This window comes from Chrysemys picta, chromosome 4 (assembly GCF_011386835.1).
Source record: "Chrysemys picta bellii isolate R12L10 chromosome 4, ASM1138683v2, whole genome shotgun sequence".
In the NCBI taxonomy this organism is placed as follows: Eukaryota; Metazoa; Chordata; order Testudines; family Emydidae; genus Chrysemys; species Chrysemys picta.
The window spans coordinates 57263596-57287112 of NC_088794.1; the positions used below are offsets into that span (position 1 = coordinate 57263596).

A 23517-nucleotide genomic window follows, 5' to 3' on the forward strand; every position below is an offset into this window, starting at 1 on the left:
AGCTGGACTAAACAAGAAAACCCTCTGTCTGAGCCAGCTGCTGGCTGAGTGCACCAAAGAGACATTTCTATCCTCCCTAAACGTATGGCTTCCTGCTCCACCATGTAGGGGATCTCCCCTCCTTCCCCCCCCCCCATCTTACTTCTGAATCTTCTGTCTTTCGAGGTAATCTTTGGCCTGGATACTGACTTGCGTTGAACAGAGAGGTTTTCTTGCCTCCAGACCATTGATTGTTCATCAATTGGGTGTTTTTGTGTGAAAACTCCCTAGTGTGTGTGTGTGTGTGTCTTGAGCCGCTAAGGGGAGAGTTCCCTGGTCAGGTGCATTGCAGCCCCGAGAGCTTGCATTGTTTTTATTTAATGATTCTGTCACTCTACCTGCCCTGCTGTCCAGTGCAGGGTGACCCTTGGACCTCTACAGCCACATCCATACAGCAGCTGCTCTGGGCAACTGTGCAAACAGCATTAGCAGGCCCTAGCTTGAGCTACAGGTTACCAAGCCCCTGTGTGGACGTGTGACCAGACAGCATGGCAAACTCTAATGCTACTAGTGGGCACAGCTCGGTGGGTGTCTCGGAGGGTTTTGGGGTGAGATCTTAAAAACTGTCTGCTTTGCGTGGGTGATAAATAATTCTTCCCCCTGTGATAAATGGGGGGCGGGGGTAGCTCCCTTTTATGAACACCCAGCCACTTAGTTATAAAATCCCTCATAGTAGTTGTTCTCTACTTGTTTTACCTGTAAAGGGTGAAAAAGTCTCCCTGCATAGGTAAAAGGAAGGGAGTGGGCACCTGACCAAAAGAGCCAATGGGAGGGCTAGAACTTTTTAAAATTGGGGAAAACTTTCCCTTTGTCTGTCTCTGTTCTCCGGAGAGAGGGGACAGAGCAAAGACAGGGCTGGAGCTATGCTGTAAAAAGCTGTGGGCCAGGTATGGAAATCACTAGATCATACCTAGAAACTTACTTATTTGAAACCCCAGATATGTCAGTGGATCAGGAAATGTCTAGGAAGATGCAATCAGGTTTATCACTTTTTATTTCTTCATGGCTTGTGGACAGATCTGCTAACTCCAGGTGCTTTTGTTTTGCTTGTAACCTTTAATCTGGACCTCAGGAGAGCTATCTTGATGCTTAATCCTTGTAAAAGGCTTTTTGCTAGATTAAACAACAAAGTTCCAAATGTATTTCTTTTTTGTTTTTTAATAAAATTTACCTTTTTTAAGAATAGAATTGGATTATTGTGTCCTAAGAGGTTTGTGCACATGTTGTTTAATTAGCTGGTGGAAACATCTGATTTCCTTTGTTTTCTTTCTCAGCTCTTCCCTGAAGGGGGGTGACAGGGCTTGAGGGTACCCCACAGGAAGGAATTTCCAAGTGCGCCTTCCTGGGTTCCAGAAAAGGGGGGGGGTTGCACTTGGGTGGTGGCAGCATCTACCCATCCAAGGTCAGAGAGAAGCTGTAACCTTGGGAGTTTAATACAAGCCTGGAGTGGCCAGTATTCCTTTTTAGAATCCTTGCGGGCCCCGACCTTCTGCACTTGACATGCCAGAGTGGGGAAACAGCCTTGACACCCCCCCCCCATGTCACCTGCCTGGTGGGACACTTCTCATAAGAGCAGAGGGTTTGCCCAAGTGTCCAAGGTTGTGTTTTTTCTCTTCCCCCGTTCATGCTGCATGCAGTCTAATGGTGCCTCTGCCCCAGAAGTGGCTGCATTTCCATGTTGCTGTACACTTACCATGCTGGGGTTGGGGGAGAGGGAGGAGGAGGAGGCAGTGGAGATTTAATTTAGTGCCAGATTTTCAAAACTGCTCAGCTCCCAGTGGGTGGTGGGAACTGATGGGAGCTGAGATCTCTTGAAAGCCTAGGCTAGGTCTGTGCTGGGCTGTTCAAGTGTTAATTGGCAAAGTGCTGTGGGCAGAACGGAGTCTGATAGATGTGAAATATTCCCATAGAGAGAATTTAGCAATGGAAGGGGAAAGGTGACTGGAGAGGTGACTGGACAGCACCCTTTCTAGAACTTCGGCAGATCATCTGGGTTTGTGCCCTGATCTTCAGGGGACCCAAGTCCTAGGGTCTGAGTTGCGCAGACTTCATCTGCAATGATGCTGTGCGCGAACATGGCTTCAAAAGACTCGTATCAAATCAAACGCTTCTTAGTGGCTGCTGATCAGCTGTGTACGGCGAGACAAGGGGACATACCCTTTTTAAAATGCTGGTTTCCTTTCCTGTCTGGTCCATGGTGCGGTTGGGTTATTGATTGACACCTGGAGTGCTGGGTGCCATACAGAACATTTGGGGAATGAACCCCTGATCTTCCAGACTATCCCATGGAGCCTGGGACCCGTCTGACGCGGTTCTGTGGAATCGTAATATCTTTCTGGACTAGCTATTTCTCTGCAGTGGGTCGCTGAGGCCTCTTACTAGGAGGAAGCGAGGCGGGGGAAGGCTCCCTGAATCGCTCGCTGCTGGCGTGGGGACTGCGCACTCGCTCTTAGGCCAGTGCCCATTCAAGACTTTGGACGCCAGCCCAATTGGTTCCCCCTCTGTAAATGTTGGCTTATGGTGACGGAACTGAACAAGCCGGCCATTGTGCGTCTCCGGGCCACTGAAGAAATTGACCGGAGATTTTTATAAGTGTGTGTGCGTCAGTGTCAGTCAAAGCTTTTCACCCGTTCGGGTTCAGTGTCCCGCTCCCTCCTCCTCTCCTGGCAGATGCTTGGTTGCCATGACAATCTTGCCATGGTGACAGCTGCTTTCACATCCTGCCAGCAAAGAAAGAAAAGACAGAGGCTCCCAGTCGGGGAGCCCCCTGTGCCGCCTCTCTTGCTTTATAAACTGCTCTGTGTGTCTCTTTCCTTGTCTAGTCTGGCTCCGGCGCAGCCCGGATGCAGGATAGGGGCTCCCTGGCACACAGTGCCACTTTGCGAGGCAGCAGCCTCCTGGCTCTGGGAGCTGTCTGTCAGTCATTGGCCCAGCGAGAGCTCCCAGTTGGAAAGGGCACGATCTCTCGCCCTGCCCATGTCTCTGTCTCTACCAGTGTGTCTGTCAGCCTGCAGTTCTCTGCCTTGTGTGTTCCTGGCTCTCTCAGCTGGCCTAAGCCTAGGTTTGCAAATAGACCAGCCCTGCAGGAAGGATCTGCAGCTCCGTCCGGCCATGTCAGTCAGCCCTGGTGCTCCAATGATCCTTGCTTGGACCAGATCTATTTGCTGCCTTCCCATCACCCACGCCTCCAAACAGTTCAGCCAACTGGATGTGCCTTAGTGGGGCGGGGGACTCTTGTCCTCTCCTCTTCCCCCAACCCCTCTTGCACCCAGCTTTGGCATCCGTCACACCCCCACCTCTTCCCTCCGGAGGGTCAGGAAGGCTCCAGCTGGAGTGTCGTGCAGGGCTGTTTGCTAACAGTGAATGCTGTGCAGTCCTTTGTGTCCATCTCCTTTCCCTCTCCCCCTCCCTAAACCCCCGGCACCGGTGATCCCACGGTGAACAGGTCTGTCTATGGGCTTGTCAGCCAGTTTGACTGCACCCAGCCCCAAGAGTTGCTGTACTCCCAGAATGCATTGGCAGTGCCTCCTGGATGCTGTTGGTGTCATGTCTCCTGTGGGGCCATCAGCAGGAGGGAGCAGGTGCTGAGCCAGGGCTGGTCTCACACCCCACTCCTAATAGGGCTCTGGGATCTTTCAAGCCCCTTCTACCCTAGAAAAGTGGCTGACAGCTGTTGTGCCCCTGAAATGGAGACTGGAAGTGGCTCGTGTGGCTGGAACAAGCCCTGTCCTGTGCTCCAGTGTAGAAGGTGCAACTGGCAGTAAAACCATTCTCAGCACCAGTGCAGATGGGGCTCGGGTCCGATCCTTTCTGGGCAGTGCCTGCAGGAGGCTGCCTCCCCTCTGGCCCGATGGATGATTTCCCTGCCTGTGAAGCCCTGGTCTGTTTTAGGTGCCACTTTGTGACCACTGGGTAACTCCCTAACTGCCAAAGGGGCTTAGGCATCTGGGCGGACAAGTGTGATGCTTGATGCATTTTGGAGCAGCCCCTGCAGTTACTGGAAGTCTTGGCTCTGACTCCTGTGGGGTTGAGAGCGAAGTCCCCGCCCCGCTTTGCCCTTTGGGCTGCATGGATTCTGACGGGACCTCTCCAACGTCCGTAGCATCCCGCCACTCCTCAGCACAGCTTTAATAACCAAGAGGGAGCCGCACGGAGGCCTCACGCCACTCAGTGGGCCAAATTCACCTCTGGTGCAACTTCGCTGCTTTCATTACGAACACTTTCCTGGCCTGGGGTCTCAGTGTGCTTTGCAAACACTGCTGGATCCAATTTCCTGGCTCTGTGTGAGGCTGGTCAGTGTGATTAGCCCCATTGAGCGGGTGGGGAAACTGAGGCATAGCGAGGTTGAGGCAAGGTCACATGATGGGTCAGTGGGATTATAACCCTGAGTGTTGATTTGTAAGGGTCTAGTCTTGTCCCTGGCTTTATTTTAATCTTCTGTGAACATAGATCTGCCGGGCCTTATCCTACCCACCTGAGGCATGACAGTAACTGACTAGAATGGCACCATCTGTCTGGCCTCATTAGTGCTGTAATACTGTAACCGTTAGACACATGATCAGGCAAGTTCGTTAGTTATACAGGGTAATCGTGTGGCTATTTCCGTCTCTAATTTGTTATTGGGAGCTCTCAAGAATGCAGCTGAGACAGGCATGGAGTGAGCATTACAGGGGCTGTGCAAGGTGGACAAATCTGTGCTCTGCTAATCCTATTGGAGGTTTCTTCCATCTCTAATGTCAGTAGGTCTGGTCCCATCCATCTGCCTGCTCTCCGGCCAGCACAGGTTTAGGAACTGGCATAGTCCAGTTTCCCATTTCCAATAGGGGGCAGCTCCAGCTGCTTCAGAGGAAGGTAGAAGTTGGAAATTAAGGAATAACCTGCCCACAGAAAGTTTCTTCCTGACCCTCATCGCTTAGAAGTTGGCTCATGCCCTGAAGCATGAGGATTTATAAAAAAAATTTAAAGAACCTTCTCAAATTATCACTATCTTTGTAAATATCCAGCCCTCTTTTGGGTCCAACTAAACTCTTGGCATCTGGGCTATGTGATAGCCTGTGGAACTCATTGCTAACTCTGTGCTGGGTAATAAAGGGTTATTCTTATATTCTTCATGACTTTTGTTCTGCATTTCCTGATGTTCAGTCTCGATTTTCTTTGCTCAGTTTTATCCCAGTGCTCCTAGCTCTCATGCCTTTGCCCCATCCTTCCCTGTCACACTGAACACATCTCCTGCCTCTTCATTTTACACCACCCTTCAGGTCTCCTTGGTTTAAAAGATCTCTGGTATGGGGTGCTGTGCTAAGTGCATTTGCCTCGTGAAGTTGTACAGCACCTGCCACTGTAAGGTTGTCACCCGTCCGGTTTTTGGCTTCTGTGTCTGGGTGCCATTTGACAAGCCCTGGTGGTTTTCAAGCCATTAGAAAGGTGGCAACTCTGCAGTCACTATAGCCTCTATCCTGACTTGTACCTCTAGGCACTCCCAGAACTTCAGTGTTAGCTGACACCAGGCATTGGCCTGAGGCAGGACTCTGAGTGGTTGGGTATCTAGGGTGATCAGATGTCCCGATTTTATAGGGACAGTCCTGATTTTTGGGTCTTTTTCTTATATAGGCTCCTATTTTACACACACACACACACACACACACACACACACACACACACACACCACTGTCCCGATTTTTCACATTTGCTGTCTGGTCACCCTACGGGTATGTGGTGGGATCAGGTCTGAGGACTCAGCCAGGAATACCTTGCCTAGCTCAGACCCTCTGGCTCTGCTTATTGGTTTAAGCTTGAGCCCTGCAACACTGTGGGTCCTGTCTGCCTCCCTTAGCACAGAAGCAGAGCAGCGAACAGCAGGCATGGTGCCAGCTGTACGGGGTGGCATAGGGAAGCAGGGCAGAGGAGGGGAAGAGCAGGGTGCTACTGGGCATTAGGGTGAAAGCCAAAGCATTTAACAGTAGCTTCTTGTGACTCGGGAGAGATCTCAGGGGGGTGCAGCTGTCCATGCAAAGTTGCAGTTGGTCAGAACATTCAGAAGAGCTCGGCAGCCACAGCTGGGGCTAGCTATTCCTGCTGCTCCCATTGTGACACGTACAACCAGGCTTTCACGCAAGTTGTGCATGTTGGGTGCTGGTTGAAAGCTACCCATTCTTTTTGCAAGAAATATTTGAAAACATTTTACTACTCTCCCCCCCTGCACCCTCCAAGAAACAATGAAAATGTTGACCAAAAATGTTTCTCTCTCTCTCTCTCTCTCTCTCTCTCTCACACACACACACACACACACACACACACACACACACACACACACACAGCCCCTCCACCCCCATCGTTTTTGTCAAAAAGCCTTTTTTTGTTGTTTTTGGTCCAAGGGGACAGGGAAGGAAACGTCTTTGGGGAGAAGGAACCCGAGCGGCCCCAGTGCTGAGCCCTTCTGAAAATCTGAACCTTGCTGTGGTCGCTGAGCTCTGTCTGGAAATTCTGGCCCAAAGGGCCCAGTTGAGCCTTCTGCTGTTTGTAGGCTTTAAACAAAGTGCCAGCCTGGGAACCCTGGAGAAAAGCCCCCACTTAGTGAGACTCTTGTGCTGGCATAATCTGATACCCTTTCCCATCCTTCAGTGATACACAAACTATCCACAGAGGATTCTTTCCCAGGTGTCTGGCTCGTGGGTCTTGCCCACATGCTCAGGGTCTACCTGGTCACCAGATTTGGGGTTTAGAGGGAATTTTCCCCGGGTCAGATTGGCAGAGACCCTGGGAGGTTTTTGCCTTCCTCTGGAGCATGGGGCACTTGCAGGTTTAAACTAGTGTAAATAGTGGATTCTCTAACTTGAAGTCTTTAAACCATGATTTGAGGACTTCAGTAACTCAGCCAGTGGTTAGGGGTCTATTACAGGAGTGGGTGGGGTTTTGCGGCCTGCAATGTGTGGGAGGCCAGGTGAGATGATCAAGATGGCCCCTTCTGGCCTTAAAGTCTGAGGCTACATCTTCACTATGGGGGGGGGGTCGATTTAAGATACGCAAATTCAGCTACGCGAATAGCGTAACTGAATTCGACGTATCGCAGCCGACTTACCCCGCTGTAGGGACGGCGGCAAAATCAACCTCTGCGGCTTCCCGTCGACGGCGCTTACTCCCACCTCCGCTGGTGGAGTAAGAGCATCGATTTGGGGATTGATTGTCGCGTCCCAACGGGACGCGATAAATCGATCCTCGAGAGGTCGATCGGCGGGTAGTGTAGACCCAGCCTGAGTCTATAACACCTAGCGCTTACACAGTGTCTTTCATCCAGAGATTTCAAAGAGCTTTACAAAGGTATTTGATATCATTATCCCTGCTTTACAGATGGGGAAACTGAGGCACAGAGTGGCCATGCAGGATTTGCTTCACCTGTGGCTAAAGTACATTAAACAGTAGCTGAGGATAATATCGGACACTATTTGATAAGCCCCACTTAGTGAGAGGGTGGTGGTATTAATCATGTGGTCCATTCTATTGGCTTCCATGGCTTTAAAGGAATTAATATAAGTATTTATAAAACAGCCAATGTGGGAAGTTTTGTCAACAAGTCTCCAAAAAGAGTTTTTATCAGAGTATTTGGTGTCATGTTTTTTCTCCCTGATTCTTCCCAGGCAAGCCAGCTTCAGAGCTGCCAGGCCGATCCCCTGAAAATAGGAGACTTTAAAATCTCAGCAAAAGCAGCTGTTTTGCCAAGCAAAGCTGCAGGTCATTTTGTTAGCAGTACGTTTCTCTTTGTTGATTCCCGTGTAACAGCAGAATTTTAGGTGTGTGTGTGAAATTACGACTAATTGATCTGATTTGGGTTGTGCGGATGCTGGGGTGGCGCTGATGGCTTGTGAGCTACAGAGGTCAGGCTGGCTCATGGTCTCTTCTGGCCTTCAGCGCTGTGATTTAGAAGGTAATCAAGAACTTGAGAGTGAGTACTGAAAAGACCCTTAGCAGAGCTCTTCCCTTCCTGGCTCAGATTGGGTTGATTTTCATCTCTGGCTTCCCCGGTCTCGCTCATGTGGGGTTTGTATTGTCTCTTTCCCTTGTCTGTTTTGATTAGCAATATTCGGATTACCCCGGGGTTTATTTTTAATGACTCTTTTTGGGCAAAAATGTTTAAGCCTCGAATTTGTACGATGGGAAACTGCGTCAAGGGAGCTTTTAATGATGTGGATTGAACATGTGCACTGCAGTAGTCTATCTGACAAAGGAACAATGAGTTATTCAGGCTGGGAGCTGACATCAGATGAATTCAGGCTGGACATAAAGCACAGGTTTGTGTTTTATTTGAACAGTGAGGGTAAGTAGACACCAGAACCACTTACCCAGGGCTGTGGTGAATACTCCATCCCTTGAAACTTTGAAATCAAGAATGTGCATCTCCAGTACATCTGCTTTAGCTCACCCACATGTCATGGGATTGATTCCGAAGTTACTGGGGAAAGCCTGTGTTATGCCGAAGATGAGACTGTCTGATCAGAATGGTCCCTCTAGGAATTTATAACGAACATTTTAAATGAGTGAGCATGCATTCTTCTAGATCCCTGAATTGGGTGTGCAGTCTGTGCGCAGATGTGGGGGTTACGTACCTATGCCTTGCAGATTGAGGAGCTGCATGCCTAAACCAGGTGTCACCTGTCCTAGTAGTTTGTACGTGCCCAGGTCATCCAAACCCGCATTCCAGTTAGGACTCTCGGATGCACCCACTGCCATAAATTAGCAGCTGGAACCCCTACGTCTCTAATGGGGTGAGGGGTTGCAAGCAGTAAAGGAGTGGGAGAGAGCTCTGGAAGGAGAAATAATCCACCCGAGGGCCCAAGTTGCCCTGGGAACAGTCTTTAGGGAGCATCCAGCATCTTCTGACCTGACCCACTTACTGTGCAAATGAAAATGGGAGCTGGTCAACACAAACTTGCAATAGCAGCCACGGATTTGGGGTGCCTCTGCTTCTGGGGGGCCCAGCCTGAGACACAGTGGGCCTTGATTATTTTTTTTTCCAGAAGGTTTGAGCACAAGGAAATCCAGCTGACGTCAGTGGGAGCTGCGGGACAGTCAGTACCTCTGGGAATTGGGCCCCAATTGTCTCAAAATGGGCTCCCCAGAAAGAGAAGCCTCCAGAATCAGAGGCCAGTGCTGAAAACATGGGTCTTGCTCTTTCTAGCAGAATGTGAGGAGGAGGAGGGAGAAAGGCGTCTGACTAGGCCAGGGAGCCATTAATAAATAGGAAAGGTGCTTCTAAGACTTCTGTTAGCCTTGGGCAGGGCTTCTGTTTCCTTGTGCTCATCGTCTGTCAGCCGCCGCCTGTGGTCTCTTGTCTCACAATTGATCATCAGCTCTTTGGGGCAGGGACCCTCTTCTTGTTCTGTGTTTGTACAGCGCCTGGCCCCAGGGGGTCATGATCCATAACTTGGGCTCCTATGAGCTACTGCAAGACCAATAATCATAAGGAACTATTTTTGTAATAGCAGAAGGATATTTTCCATAAACCTTCCTCCACAATTTACTGTCCCTCATATACCGGTGTGTGTATATTGGGGCCCACCAATATCACTTGCTACGGGTCAAGCAACCATCACATGGGAATTGCTGTCAGTAGCTACTGACTGGGGGGATTTGAACCAGCAACATTGAGGTGACAGTAATACCTCGGTCCCTACCCTTTGTGTGGTCTCTAAGTATCTCACTGCATTAGTCTCAAGAGTCGGGCGGCCACCCTGACCAAATTCCAGCTGCCTTTCTAAAGCCTGCATCCCGCAGGTTCACCTGGGTGTGGTATTTCTGTTCCAGACCGTTACTTTGTGTGGTTAAGCAGCTGCTGCCAGGTTGCAGCCCAGAGGTGGCTGCATTTCACTGGTGGGCAAGGTGGTCCCCCTTGCTGCAGGGATGCAGGGTGCTCTGGGAGAAGTAAGATTGTTGTGTCCTCAGTTGTCTGTCTTCTCCCGCTGGCAGGATCCGTCCCCAGCTGTCAAAGGAGAAGATTGAGGGATGCCACATCTGCACTTCAGTGACGCCTGGGGAGCCCCAGGTGCTGCTGGGAAAGGACAAGGCGTTCACCTATGACTTTGTGTTCGACCTGGACACGTGGCAGGAGCGGATCTACACCACCTGCGTCAGCAAACTCATCGAGGGCTGCTTCGAAGGCTACAATGCCACTGTGCTGGCGTATGGCCAGGTACCGGCTGTCCCCATCCTGTGTCTCGGCGGTAAACCTGGGCTGTTGCACTGAAGCCAGGCTCGGCTGTTAGTAGTTGTGGGCTATCTGGCTGCACCAGCAAAGCCATGCGGGAAGGTGCTTGGCTGGGCCTGCAGGTCGGAGTTGAGGCTCGTTGGTGGGGTGCAGGGGCAGAGGCCCAGGGCTGGAATATTGGGGGGGCTTTGGGTTGGGATTTTGGGGCATCAACAGAGCTGTTGGGGAATAGTCAGGGAGGGGTGGGGGCAGGTTGGGTTTGGCAGCCCAGGGCTGGAGCTGCAGGGGGCTGCTCTTAGGCTGATGCGCCCTGGGGCTAAGTGCCCGTCCTGTGCCCTTTCAGACCGGCGCTGGGAAGACGTACACCATGGGCACCGGCTTTGACACAAACATCTCGGAGGAGGAGCACGGGATCATCCCGCGGGCCATCTCCCACCTCTTCAGCGGCATCGAGCAGCGCAAGCGGGCAGCGCAGGAGCGTGGCACAGCCGTGCCAGAGTTTAAAGTCAGCGCCCAGTTCCTGGAGGTGGGTGTGAGCGAGGGGGGAGCAAGCTGGGGCCCTGGAACATGAGGCGCTGCCATTCCTGCACCCCAGAACAGGGTATGGGTGGGGGTGTCTGTCCCAGCGACCGCAAGCCACAGCTGCTCATGCACTGCTTCAGGGGGGCACGTGCTGTGGGCCCTACATAAAATGGTGCTGACTGTTTATGTTCTGGCTTCTCTGGGAGCCAGTGGTGCTGGTTATCTGTGCCCCCTCTGTGTCTGGGAGCTGGAGGGCTGGCTCCACTGCAGTCCGTGTACTTTGCATCCACTTGTCTGCATCCAGATTTGGGCCAAAGTCCAGTTGCTGTACAAAGGATGTAGGTTTTCCCAGCCTTCCCCAGCTGAGCAGGAATTCTCAAGCGCCTTCCACCCCATCTATTGCTTCAGGCTTTCTCATCACCTTGAAAGTAACGTACTGGCCCTTCCCACCTCTTTGCCCTGTTTCTCAGTCTCCAGAGCCTGCTTTTAGCATGTTCCTATCATTACCCAAACCTTTCTTATTGCACCTTTCATCTAGAACAATCCCATCATGCCTTGCAGACTGTGTACTTTGTGATTGCTTCAGCTCTTACCCACATGCAGCTAGTTCTGGGGTGGAATGTGAAAAAAACAAATGCAGCTTCCATCAGCAGTTCAGGACAGGAATGGGTTTAGAATGACTTATCCGGGCGAATGCAGGAAGGCTGTATATAGCTAGCCCCACTGTTCTGACAAAGTTTCTATTTTGGTAATGCCACAAACGCATGTGGAAAAGCCAGGAGCTTTTCAAAGGGTTGGCTTTGCATTTTACTTTCAGATCATGTTGATAGAGAAATGTGTGCTGTGGTATAATCGATCCAGACTATGCCATCCTTGTGTTTAGTGACTAGAGCTGGGTGAGAGGGATTTTTGTGAAATCTCAGAAAACCACCGTGACACTATTTTGCCAAATCACTTTTGCGTAATTTCATGGAATCCTGAAACTTGAGCTTTTTTTTAGAATATATTCCACTCGATATGCATCCGAAGAAGTGGGCTGTAGCCCACGAAAGCTTATGCTCTAATAAATTTGTTGTCTCTAAAGTGCCACAAGTACTCCTGTTCTGTTTTTAGAATGTGTAAAATCTCAAGTGATCTGAAAACTAGTCCCACTTCAACATAGAAATGCCTCCCCTGTTGGAAAAGTGTAGAGGAGAAAGCATCTGCTGTAAGGCTATATAGCCTAGAAAGGACTGAAAGATTGGGAGCAGGGAGGTCCTGAGTCTAATCCCACTGCTGACACAGTGCCCTCAATGATCCTTGTATATCTATCCCTTCAGAGGAGTATTTTCTTGGGCTTCACACCACCTTGATGAATTAGATAAATACCAATGGTCCATTTTACAATGGAGGTACAGATAGTGACTGGCCAAAGATCAGGCAAGCCTGGGTCTGAACCAGAAGTGGATTGCACATCTCCAGATGATCAGGCCCAAACCACTAGAGCACAGAGTTCCCCCTGGAAAGTCTCTGAGCTCCATTTTCTCCATCTGGGCAAAGAGTTGAGACCCGTATGACTTCAGACCCCTATACCTGGCTGGGTAAGTTACCCCAATAGGAAACCTTCCCGGCTTCCATGACGCCCTCCTCATCTCTTCTGCCCCAGATCTGAAGCAGCCGGAAGCGTGACCGTGTTCCCAAGGATCTCTAGCCTTGGCAGGGCTTTGGCTCTTCCCTGAGTCCCTGTGAGCTGGCACGGAAGCAGGACACGGGAGGACTTCCTGCTCATTGGCACCTCCTTTGAAATCCCTTTGTCAGGGCGAGGCTATTCTGAGTGGTGGTTAACCCTGCTTCTCGTTCAGTACGGCGGGGAGTGCCCCTCCGCCAGCAGTGTTGTGTGACTGCCCAGCCCCAGGCGTGAGCTATAGGATCAGACACAAGTGCTGCAGTGAACCCTGTGAGATCCCGTCTCCCCCTCCTATAACATCTTCCCCAGAGCCAGCCAGTCCTGCTTGTGAATGCCACAGGGTGCCGGGACTCCCACCGCGTAAGTCGCCAAAGGAGATCTCCCTGTTGTCGAAACCTCCTGCTATTCAGCCTACGTTTCCCTTTGCTCGATCCCTTTCCTCCCAGCAACACCCACTTTGGGAACGCCCTGTTAGAGTTTATGGGCTTGGGTAACTCCAGTGACTTCAATGAAGCTATGTCTGAGGATCTGGCCCCACTGCACTGGCATGTGGAGAGTTTGTGCAAACTTGGCCATCGCCGTGGCTGCCCCGGGTGCCTGGTGGACCCTTTACGTGGACTGAACCATCCCACCTAGGCTAAGAGGAGCTACATCTGAAAACCCTTCTCCTTGGCCTTGCTGCAGCTCTGTAGGTTCAGCACCAGAAGCCGTCCAGTCTCAAGGCCGGGCTGGCAGATGCTAGCTTCTTGGCTATAGAGAAGCTTTGACAAAGCCCAGAGGCTGCTGGGGCGACAGCAGAGACTCCAGCACTGCAAGGGTTAATGACACTGGCAGTGCTGGAGCTGGGGGCTGCCTGCTGAGTTTATTGTGTCCTGTCTGTTTTCCCGTCAGGATATTTTTGCCTGTTAAATAGTTTCAGAAACTTAGATGTCTGGGCTTCTGGAGCCTCCAGTCCCAGCATGAGGCAGGAGTTTCCTCCAGACAAACCCCTCTGGTCTATTTCAGAGTAGCCTGTTCGTATTCCCCCGGCAGGCTGTGTCCAGCCTTGCTCGCTCCAGGCGATCCGCAGAATCACAGTGACCGCGAAGGCCCTAGTGTAAGCAGAGCTCAGGCTTTACTGTCGCATCATCGAGACCCAGCTGGTATCTAGCGCTTTGCCTCAGGAGAGCTCAAGGTGCTTTACGAAGGAAGATCAGTATCATGATCCCATTTTACAGATGGGCAAACTGAGGCACTGAGAGGGGGAGTCACTCACCCAGCAGGCCAGTGGCAGAGCTGGGAACAGACCAGAACCCAGGTCTCTGGAGTCCTAGGCCCGTGCTCTAGCCACTAGGCCACACTGCCGGCTCCTGTGCAGCTGCAGCCAGCCAGCCAGCAGGAGATGGCCAGGGTAGATAAGGCCTTCTTTAGCTGCCTGCTTGGCTGTTTTGCCAGAACATCACTACGCATGCAGGGACTGGCTCAGCTGGCCTATAGCGCTTGTCGTCTCCACGCTGAACACCCACGCTCCCTGCAAACCCAGCAGGGCAGCGCAGTCCTGTGGGAACTGGTTTGCCCCAATGTCTCCTCTCCCCCAGTGGGGTGTGCTGATAGCTGCCCCCCACCCCAGAGGTGGCTGCATCTCGGCGCCGTGGTCTGCACAGCTGGAATAAAAGGTGCTCTCGTTGGGGGGTGATAGTGGGGATCCGTTAAAGCTCCCGAGGCTGCCAGCATGCAAGGTAATTACCTGGGCTGCTGTTACTGCTGTGCTCTTCCCCGTGCCCTGGGACCTCTCCGGGCAGGTTCATTAGAGGGGAGGCTTTACTGCTCTGGAGCTAACTTCCAGGGACAGTGGAACGGATTAGCCTTATCTTCAGAGCCGCTCTGCGGTGCTTTCCTGCTAGCCCCTGAGCTGGGATCCTTGCAATGAACTGCGTATGGGCCTAATGCCAGCCAGGTGCCAGGACTCCTGGCTTCTACCCCTGGTTCTGCCCCTGACTTGGCATGTGGCCTTGGTGAACTCACTGCTCCACTCTGTGTCCTGGGCCAGGGTCCAGACCCTGTGATTGGAACATGGCCTCACAGCACCTCTGGCGAAGGCCGGGTGGACGAGAGGCCCAGGTTGAGATCTGCAGCCTGTCTAGCACCACAAGCAGTGAGGCCCCAGCCCAGCTTCCTTCTGGGACTTCAGCGCACCACCCACCCTGTTAATGATTCGCTGGATTCTCGTCACTTACGCAAATGGGCAGGTCCCAGCCTGTGCCACCCATAGAACTGTCAGCCAGCCGGGCGAAGGAATGGGAGGCCAGGCACGCCCACCACCCCAGGGCAGGATCCCATCTGCAGGTGGTGACTGGGGAAGGGGGACGGCCAGGTCACTTTACCTATCCCTCGTGTAGGGTCACAGCCTGGATCAGCCCTACGGCGGGATTTCGGAGACCTGGGTTTTTCCTCCCTGCTCTGCCATGCACGCCCAGGGTAACTCTGGGAACGTCCCTTGGTCTCTCTGGCCTCCATTCCCCATCTGTACAATGAGGCGTGAGGATAAATACGGTAGATTGTTAGGTGCTTGCATATTAGGGTAAAGAGGGGCCTGTTAATATCGTAGATGGGGTGAAGCCTGTCCGTTCTACGCTGCTCTGCCAAGGAGGAGCCACTACATAGCCCCTCTGGACCTGGGCCTTCAGGGGGCTCCCTCTGAGCCCACCCGTTCTCCTGCCCTGTAGTGACTGGGATGGGCTCAATGCACCTGCCCTTCTGTTCTTGCCCCTTCCCCCGACTAGCCACCGGCACTAAATCCATTTCTCCTCCTCCGCCGCCTTCTGCTCAGTGCTTGCCCCTTCCATGCTGCACCCGCTCCCGGCAGGAGAGCAGTAGCTGGGCTGGCGATACACGGCTTGCTTGCAAAGCTAATCCAGGGCAAGGTGCAGAATTGGCTCTGGCTTCCCTGCCTTTGGGGACCTCCCGGCTCGGAGCCCTAATTAGCCCCTTTCTCCACCGGGGCAGGTCAATCTGTCAGTGACGACATCCCCCCGCCCCCCCGGGCCAGGACTGACTTGCTGGGCTCTGGATAATTACCCTGCTTGGACTCTAGTCCCAGATAACTAGGGGGACAGCAGGGTCCCCAGACGTACGGCCAGTGCTGGGTGACTGACGGACATGGCGATGGGGGGAACGCCAGGTGCGGTGAGCTGGCTCCTTGGCCTCCTGTCTGCTCTCTGAGAGCTTTTAAGGAGAGAGCAAGGCCTAGTGGGCATGGCCCAGAGCTAGGATGCCTGGGTTCTTTCTATTCCTGGTTCTGCCACTGGTTTGGCGCATGGCCTTGGGGAACTCACTGCTCCAGTCTGTGCCCTTAGCTAGGGATCATTGGGACAGCACGCTGGCACTGTGCTGCTCTGCGTGTGCTGGGTAGGGGAGGCCTTGAGGGGGGGGGGGGACCCAAGAGGCATTGGGGGTGGTTGGGAGTACCTGGAGGAGAGGTGGGGGGACGACCCAGGAGGCATATGGGGGAGGTTGGGTTACCTGGAGTGAGCCAGGAGGTCCCAGGGGTCTGAGCACGGCCCCTGTGCACCCCGCAGTGGCGGGAGGTAAGTTGTGAAGCCCCGTGCCAGGCTCTGCAGCAAGCCTTGTGCCGCCCAGTAACCCGCTGCCCTGTCTCCCTCCCCCACAGCTCTACAATGAGGAGATCCTGGACCTGTTCGACAGTGCCCGAGACCCTGACTCCCGCCACCGCAAGTCCAACATCAAAATCCATGAGGATGCCAGCGGCAGCATCTACACCACAGGCGTCACCTCCCGCCTCATCAGCTCCAAGGATGAGGTGGGCGACGCCCGGGACCTGGCTGCTGCGGGGGGGTCGGCTGCTCTGGATCGCCGGAGAGCGGGCAGGGGCACAATGGAGGGGCCGGGTGCTGTGAGGGGCAGAGCCCCCAGTGACAACAAGGGGAGTCAGGTGCTAGCGTGCCCCAGCCCCAGGGCAGAAGCTCTCCTAGCCAGCTCTCCGAGGCTCTGGCTGCTGCCGCCCTGGGACAGACACACTCAGGGTGTGGCATTGACGTGTGCCCGGCTGATGCGCCCCTGGGTGGCATCAGGGCACTGCACCAGGATGCCGAGGGCTCCTGTCTGTGAATGGATTTTCCCTCCCGCCCCCCCCAAACTGCTCTACTAGCCCCCCCCCTCGAAGGAGAATTGTCCCCCTGCTGATCCCAGCCTTCTCCTCTTGCCCACATTCAGCAGCCCCCCTTGCAGCAAGAAGGGAGCCCAGCTTGGACAGAGTTAACTGTCTCCTAGCAAGTCCACAGAGGGGAGGGATAGCTCAGTGGTTTGAGCATTGGCCTGCTAATCCCAGGGTTGTGAGTTCAATCCTTGAGGGAGTCATTTAGGAAACTGGGGTAAAAATCTTTCTGGGGATTGGTCCTGCTTTGAGCAGAGGATTGGACTAGATGACCTCCTGAGGTCCCTTCCAACCCTGATATTCTATTATTCACTCCCCACCCCTTCAATCTGTGTGCTTGGATCCTTCCTTCTCTCCAGGCCCCCGCTTCTGCCCTCTGTGCCATATGGTGCAGGGCCTAGCGAGAGCCATCCCACTGGCATCCTCAGTGCCCATGTGCTCATCCCCTGCTACCCGAGGGCAGGTGTCTGGGCTCTATGCCCAGCCCTCCCATGCCCCCTTGTGTCGTTGGCACGTGGTACCTGTCTCCCATGGGAGCAGCGTCCTGGGGCGAAGGGGGGGTGGGAATGCAGCCCCCATCCTGTAGCGCCAGGGTGAGGGAAGCGCTCGCCTAGCATGCAGTATGAGCCGTTAGTTAACCACGCGTCGCTGCAGGAGGCTCTGGTCCCGGGGGAGACGAGTCAGGCCCAAAGGCAGGACTGTGAGCACGTGAAGCCGGGACGCGTCTCTACTGCTGCCTCAAGCGGGTATCTCCTGGCACAAGCGCATGGAGGGGGTTGGTCCTGGAGAAGCCCTTGCCCCGTGCGTTGTCTGTGAGCGGGAATGTCTCCCAGCCATTGGGGATAGTAGAAACGACCCTCAGGACCTGGAGGTCAAATGCCTCCTCTGCTGCCCCTGGACACTTCGTGTGCAGCAGAGAGCACGGGGGGCAGCATGGATCAGTGCTTAGGACTCTGGGCTGGGCCCTGGGAGAGTTGGGTTGTTACCCACCGGGCCACTTGCTGCGGCGTAACCTTTGCAAGTCCCTTCTCTGTCAGCTGCGTGGGGCTGGGGCTGGGGTGGTCTCTCAGCGTTTGTACAGCACCTAGCACACCAGGGCCTCGGTCTGTAGAGTGTCACGTTACTCGCCATGGCTGTGCACGGACGGGTTCCCAATCCCTTCTCCGAGCACACAGACTCTGAGTTAGCCTCTGCCCTGGCCTCTTGCCTGGGGTTTGGCTTTCCTGGTAACTCGTGAGCGGGGCTGTTCCAGGGTCTCCCTGCAGTGCCTGCTCCCTTGTTCTCTGTGGCCACTGGGCAGGGATCTCCCACCGCGGGGCCCTGGCACCCGGGCCTGGATGGCTCGGCAGGAGAGTCTGCATGCCATGCAGGGGCTCGGCGGCCCCCATCCCAGGGTGACTATGGCACATTGACCTAGGGTGCCCTCCCCACTCTGGCATCTCCCCCCCTCCCAGCAGGCTGGGGTGGAAATTTCTTGGAACCCTTTCCTTGTTGTTGCAGCTGATCCAGTGCCTGAAGCAGGGAGCTCTGTCCCGCACAACCGCCAGCACCCAGATGAATGTCCAGAGCTCCCGCTCCCACGCCATCTTCACCATCCACCTGTGCCAAATGCGAGTCTGTGCCCAGCCCGACCTGGTGAGACTGCGCGAGAGGGACAGGGGAGCGCCCTTCGCCGCACAGCACGGCAGGCGTGAGCCGCTGTCAGGCTAGTTCCTACGTCTCCCTGCCACGTGCTGGTTGACAGCGGAGCCGCAGCGGGATGCTCTGCGAGGGGGCGGGTTGGGATCTATCTTAGCAGAGGGATAAAGCCCTGTTCCCCTGCGGGAGGCACTGACGCTGCAGCGTGTCTGCTTGCCAGGTGACCGGCCTTCCAGAGGGATCCCAGGCCACCAGCGAGTACGAGACCCTCACCGCCAAGTTCCACTTCGTCGACCTGGCTGGCTCGGAGAGGCTGAAGCGGACGGGAGCTACGGGCGAGAGAGCCAAGGAGGGCATCTCCATCAACTGCGGCCTGGTAGGCTCTTAGCGGGCAGAGGAGACTGGGACAGGCTGCAGTGGATATAAAGGGGCTGCTGGACACAGACAGACCCTGCCTGGCTCACTAGCTCCCAGACTGAACCACCATGGGTCACCACTAGGGGTCGTGCGGTGGACTCGGTGGTGAGGGATGGGACCACTAGCTGCGCTACCCAGCACTGTCCCCAGTAGGGGTAGATTCCTGGGTCTGGGGGCTCGGGAATAACGTGGAGGCAGGAGAGGGGCTGCACACTGGCTGGCTGGTATAGCTGCACTGACTGGCTGCTAGTGCATTGGTCCAGAGCCCCCCCGCTCCCTGGAAAGAGGTGGCTCTGATCACCCTGAGCTTTGTTTTCTACAGGGAGGGGCTCTCCCCAGCACGGGGGGAAAACTCAGTCCCTTCCATTTTTTGTTGGCAGCTGGCGTTGGGAAACGTCATAAGCGCCCTTGGAGACCAGAGCAAGAAAGCGGTGCACGTACCCTACCGAGACTCCAAACTGACCCGGCTCCTCCAGGACTCCCTTGGGGGGAACAGGTAACAGGCACCCTGAGCCAGGGCGTGGGGTCACCCAGCGGGTGTCAGCTTCAGCTGGGTGTGTGTGACCCAGAATGGAAGAGCTGTGCCCTCGTTGGGTCTGCACCCTGGGAGTGTCGCCTGAGGCGGGTGGGGGATTTCTGAGTAACAGGAGGGCCGGTCGGGCTCAGGGATGGACCTGAAGTGCCGTGTGGGTTTCCTGGGGTGGTGCGTTGCTGAGGGTCCGGTGGAGTTTCCATGGTGACTTTTCGAAGGTAATTATCTCGGCTCTCTTGGTCCTGGGCCCCAGACGCAATTAGGCAGCTTTCGTGGAATTAGCTCTTGCAAAATGCGTCTGAGCCCTTCGTGATCTGGGACTTGGCAGCTGAGTTTCCCAGCACGGGATTGCTCTAATCCCTCCCCCTTCCTGTCTCAGTGATGCCCCGAATGCCCTGCCATGGGCTGCCCGGGGTGGCGACTCCCTGAACACCACTTTGTAATGAGCAGGGGAGGCCACCCAGGGTTCTCTTTGCCAGTGCAAAGCAGGCTGCTGCCTGAGCCACACTCCCAGCCTGTGCCGGCCCAGGGTGGAAGGGGCCAACGCCCCGTTTATAAAGTAAATAAAGGCCAAAGGGGGTTGTGGCTGGAGCTGCCAATAGGCACCCATGTGCCAGTGTTGGAAGTGGCTGATCCCGTTGGCTCTCCGTCCTCCCTAGCCAAACCATCATGATCGCCTGCATCAGCCCCTCTGACCGGGACTTCATGGAGACCTTAAACACGCTCAAGTACGCCAACCGGGCTCGCAACATCAAGAACAAGGTGGTGGTGAACCAGGACAAAACCAGCCAGCAGATCAGCGCCCTGCGGGCCGAGATCGCCCGCCTCCAGATGGAGCTCATGGAGTACAAGGCGGTAAGGGGCGGCTGAGCAGGTGAAGCCTCGAGTGTGTACGGCCCACTCGGCTCACCAGGGAGGATCGAACCCAGGACCTTCCACGCCGGCCCCTGCCGCTTGGGCTAATGGAGTAACTCCACTAACTGAGTTTGTGGCAGGCTGTTGTGGTTGCTGGGGCTGGCTGCTAGAGGGAGACCTACTTGCATGTACAAAGCCTGGGTATGACCTGGACTCCTTGCCGTCACAGGTTCAAATCCCAGCTGCAGCAACACCGCCTCGAATGGCATGGGGAAAGTATTCCTGCCTCCCCTGCACAGATCTGGCCCCATGCTGTGTGTACAGCTACTCCTCTGCTGGCCTTGGCCAGCTCCATGCCCTCCTGGGTGCAGTGTATGCTGTGGAACTGGGCTCCACCCCAGAGATGGCTGTGTTTCAGTGGTGCTGTAGTTTGTGGGTAGGATGCAAGGGACTATGGCGAGGTAGGCTGTTAAAGGGCTGTATGTCATGTCTGAACAGGGAGAAGGCTTCAGGGTATCTTTCGGAGCTGGGAAGGCACCTCCTGCTTTATATCCCTGTCCTGTGCGGCATATCCGACATCCTGCTTCATGCTGAGCTTGGCTGGACTGGTTTCCCAGGAGCACCAGCCCTTAGGCAGCCAGAGGTTGCTATTGAGCTGAGTCATGTATCTCCCCAGCCCGAGAGGAAGGATGGCCCAGTGGTCATGGCACTGGCCTGGGACTTGGGAGCCCTGTGGTCAAGTCCTTGCTCTGCCACAAACTCCCCGTGTGACCTTGGGCAACTCCCTTAGCCTCAGGGCCTCAATCCCCATCTGCCCAGCCGGGGTCAGAGCACTGCCCTGCCCCCTGGGGGTGCATGAGGGTAAATGCATTAAACTGGGAGGTGCTCAGCTCCTGCCATCATGGGGCTCAGATCAGTACCTTACCTGAGTAAAAGGCACTTACAGCATGTCAGCTGCTCCCTGTTTCTGCCTTCCCACGGGCACGCCTGCCATTTTTTGAGTCTCTGCCTTTTCCCTGCTCCTCTTGCTGTGACCCATCTTTAAGGTGACCATATTTCCCAAAGGGAAAACAGAACACCCCGTGGGGCTGGCCTGAGCCCCTCCTCCTCCGCACCCCCCCACCCCCACGGGGCTGCCTCGAGCCACTCGCCTGAGTCCCTCCCCCCATGTGGGGCTGGCCTGAGCCGCTCACGCGAGCCCCCCTCCCTATGTAGAGGGTAGACAGGGCTGGGGCGAGCAGCAAAGCACATACGGGATAGGCCGACTATTTCCCAAAGGCTGGGGCCAGCGTCACTGCTCACCCGAGCCCTGCCTGCCCCCCCGCTGGATCCCGGCCTCTCCCCCACTGCATGGGGCTGCTCGCCTCCCCCATGTTCCTCTGCACCCCACTACCTTGACAAAACTGGGTGTTTGTCCCATTTGCCCTTGGAGACAAATGCCCACTTTCGCCAAAAAAAGAGTCGGGACGCCCGGGACATGGCTTAAAAAAAGGACTTGTCCCAGCCGAAACGGGACGTCGGGTTACCCTACCCATCTTTCTCAGTGTGGCACCATTGAGCGCGTGGCCGGCTGGGTTCCGCCAGGGCTGATGGACTCTGTGGCTTTGCCCTCTCTGCATCTCCCTTTCTCCTTTCCCCGCAGGGCAAGCGTGTGATCGGGGAGGACGGCGCCGAGGGCTACAGTGACTTGTTCCAGGAGAACGCCATGCTCCAGAAGGAGAACGCCACCTTGCGCATGAGGGTGAAGGCCATGCAGGAGGCCATTGATGCCATCAACAGCCGGGTCACCCACCTGATGAGCCAGGAGGCTAATTTGATACTGGCCAAGGCAGGTGAGGATGGGCATCTCCGGAGAACGTGTATGCGAGGTGGGGCATGAGGATCAGTCCCACGAAAATTACAGCCACCCCAGAGCTCAGGTCCAAGGGCAGCTGAGTGGCAGCCCAGCTGCTAGATGTTTCTGATCTAGTCCGTGATCCTAATTCTGTCCCTCCAGGTGATGGCAACGAGGCCATCGGCGCCCTGATTCAGAACTACATCCGGGAGATCGAGGAGCTCAGGTGGGCGTGGGTCACGTTCTCTCCTTCCGCCCATCTGGGGGGGGCCGCGTATCGCGTGCAGCTTGAGAGGACCTGCAAAGAGGCAGTGCGGGCTAGCGGGGGGGCTGCTGACCTGGGGCTCTGGAGGCCCAGATTCCCTCTCTGGCTCTGCCGCTCCCGGCTGGGTGACTGGTGCCGCGGGCACTGGGTTCAAATAGTAGGCTGGCATCGCAGCTCTGCCAATGACCTCGGGCAAGTCACTTCCCCCTCTCTTGCCTTTGGTCTGATGCGACCATTTAGATTGTCGGTGCTTTGGGGCAGCGCCCGTCTCACGGGTGTGTGCAGCACCTGGCACAACAGGGCCTCGATCCCGTCTCTCTCGGTGCTGCTGAAATATAAATAAAAGCCCCACATTCGAGATGGAAATGTCTCCATCCTGTAGGGCGTCCTGTCCGGCCCTTGTGCTCCCAAGCTTTCTCTGGAGCCTTGGCTGATCCAGACTTAAATGCCTCCCAGGGGTACATTGAAATGCAGTCTGATAGCTAGTGCTGCTCATAAATGTGGATTTCGTGCTGGAGAAACTGACAACCCTGGAGACAGGAATCCCCTCGCTCGTTCTGGGCCAGATTCTCAGCTGGTGTAAAATCAGCGTTGTCCCACTGGGGTCCCTGGAGCAATGCCGATTTACGCCCCTCCCGCTGAGGATCCAGACCCCCGTCCGTAATGCTAGAAAACAGAGGTGCCCCACCGTGTCTAGCGCAGCCGCTGCTGAAGATTAACCCTTAGGCTGCCATGTCAGCGTATCACCGTGGCTGTTGAGAACTGGCTGTCGGCCATAGGGTTGCTTCTCTCCCGTTAGCGTTCAGACCTGGTGGGAAGCCCTGGGGCCTTTGTGACGTGGCCTGGGCTGCATTGCCATCTAAGTGAAGGCACTAAATCCGTGAAGTGGCATCTGCTGTGACTCTTTGGTCCCACGAGAGGCATGCAGATGGTTAGTGGTGGCCATGCCAGCTTTCCTTCCCTGCGATGTCCTTCTGCAGCACCCCTCCCCGGGAGCAGAGCCCTGAGCCCCTTTGTCCGAGTTGAGCGAGGGCAGTTTAGGTTCCAGAAACACACACTCTCCCGGTCACCCCTCCTTAGAGGTTGGCGGGCGGGGGGTGTATTTTCCCCTGGGGTCTTTGGACATCTGCCCAGGGCAGCAGATCTCGTAGCCAAAAGCCCCTCCGATCTCCAGGACAAAGCTCTTGGAGAGCGAAGCCATGAACGAGTCGCTCCGCCGGAGTCTGTCGCGGGTCTCCTCCAGGCCCCCGTACTCCCTGGGCTCGTCTCCAGGCCCAGGCCTGGGGGCGCTCAGCAGCCCCGTGGTCTCCATGGAGGCAGAGGCCACTGAAGTCCTCCGGCGGGCCAAGCAGGACCTGGAGCGGCTGAAGAAGGAGACCAAGCAGCGGAGGAAGAGGT

General features: G+C 55.1%; 1 protein-coding gene across 7 annotated transcripts in view; it reads left to right on the plus strand.

Annotated features, from left to right (window-relative positions):
* The window catches only part of LOC135983393 (kinesin-like protein KIF21B), an 85715-nt gene that overhangs the window by 26489 nt on the left and 35709 nt on the right, over positions 1–23517 (plus strand). For 6 of the 7 annotated variants that reach the window (XR_010600990.1, XR_010600993.1, XR_010600991.1 and 3 more), the window contains exons 2-11: positions 10000–10222; positions 10581–10763; positions 16075–16224; positions 18079–18213; positions 18437–18592; positions 19014–19129; positions 19825–20020; positions 21663–21852; positions 22017–22080; positions 23294–23515. Coding sequence is in view for 2 of the 7 variants with exons in the window: in XM_065595011.1 (XP_065451083.1) it covers positions 10000–10222; positions 10581–10763; positions 16075–16224; positions 18079–18213; positions 18437–18592; positions 19014–19129; positions 19825–20020; positions 21663–21852; positions 22017–22080; positions 23294–23515 (1635 nt within the window). In the remaining 5 variants the exon portion in view is untranslated. The remainder of the gene's footprint in view (positions 1–9999; positions 10223–10580; positions 10764–16074; positions 16225–18078; positions 18214–18436; positions 18593–19013; positions 19130–19824; positions 20021–21662; positions 21853–22016; positions 22081–23293; positions 23516–23517) is intronic. The other variant, XR_010600992.1, reaches the window with a different exon arrangement.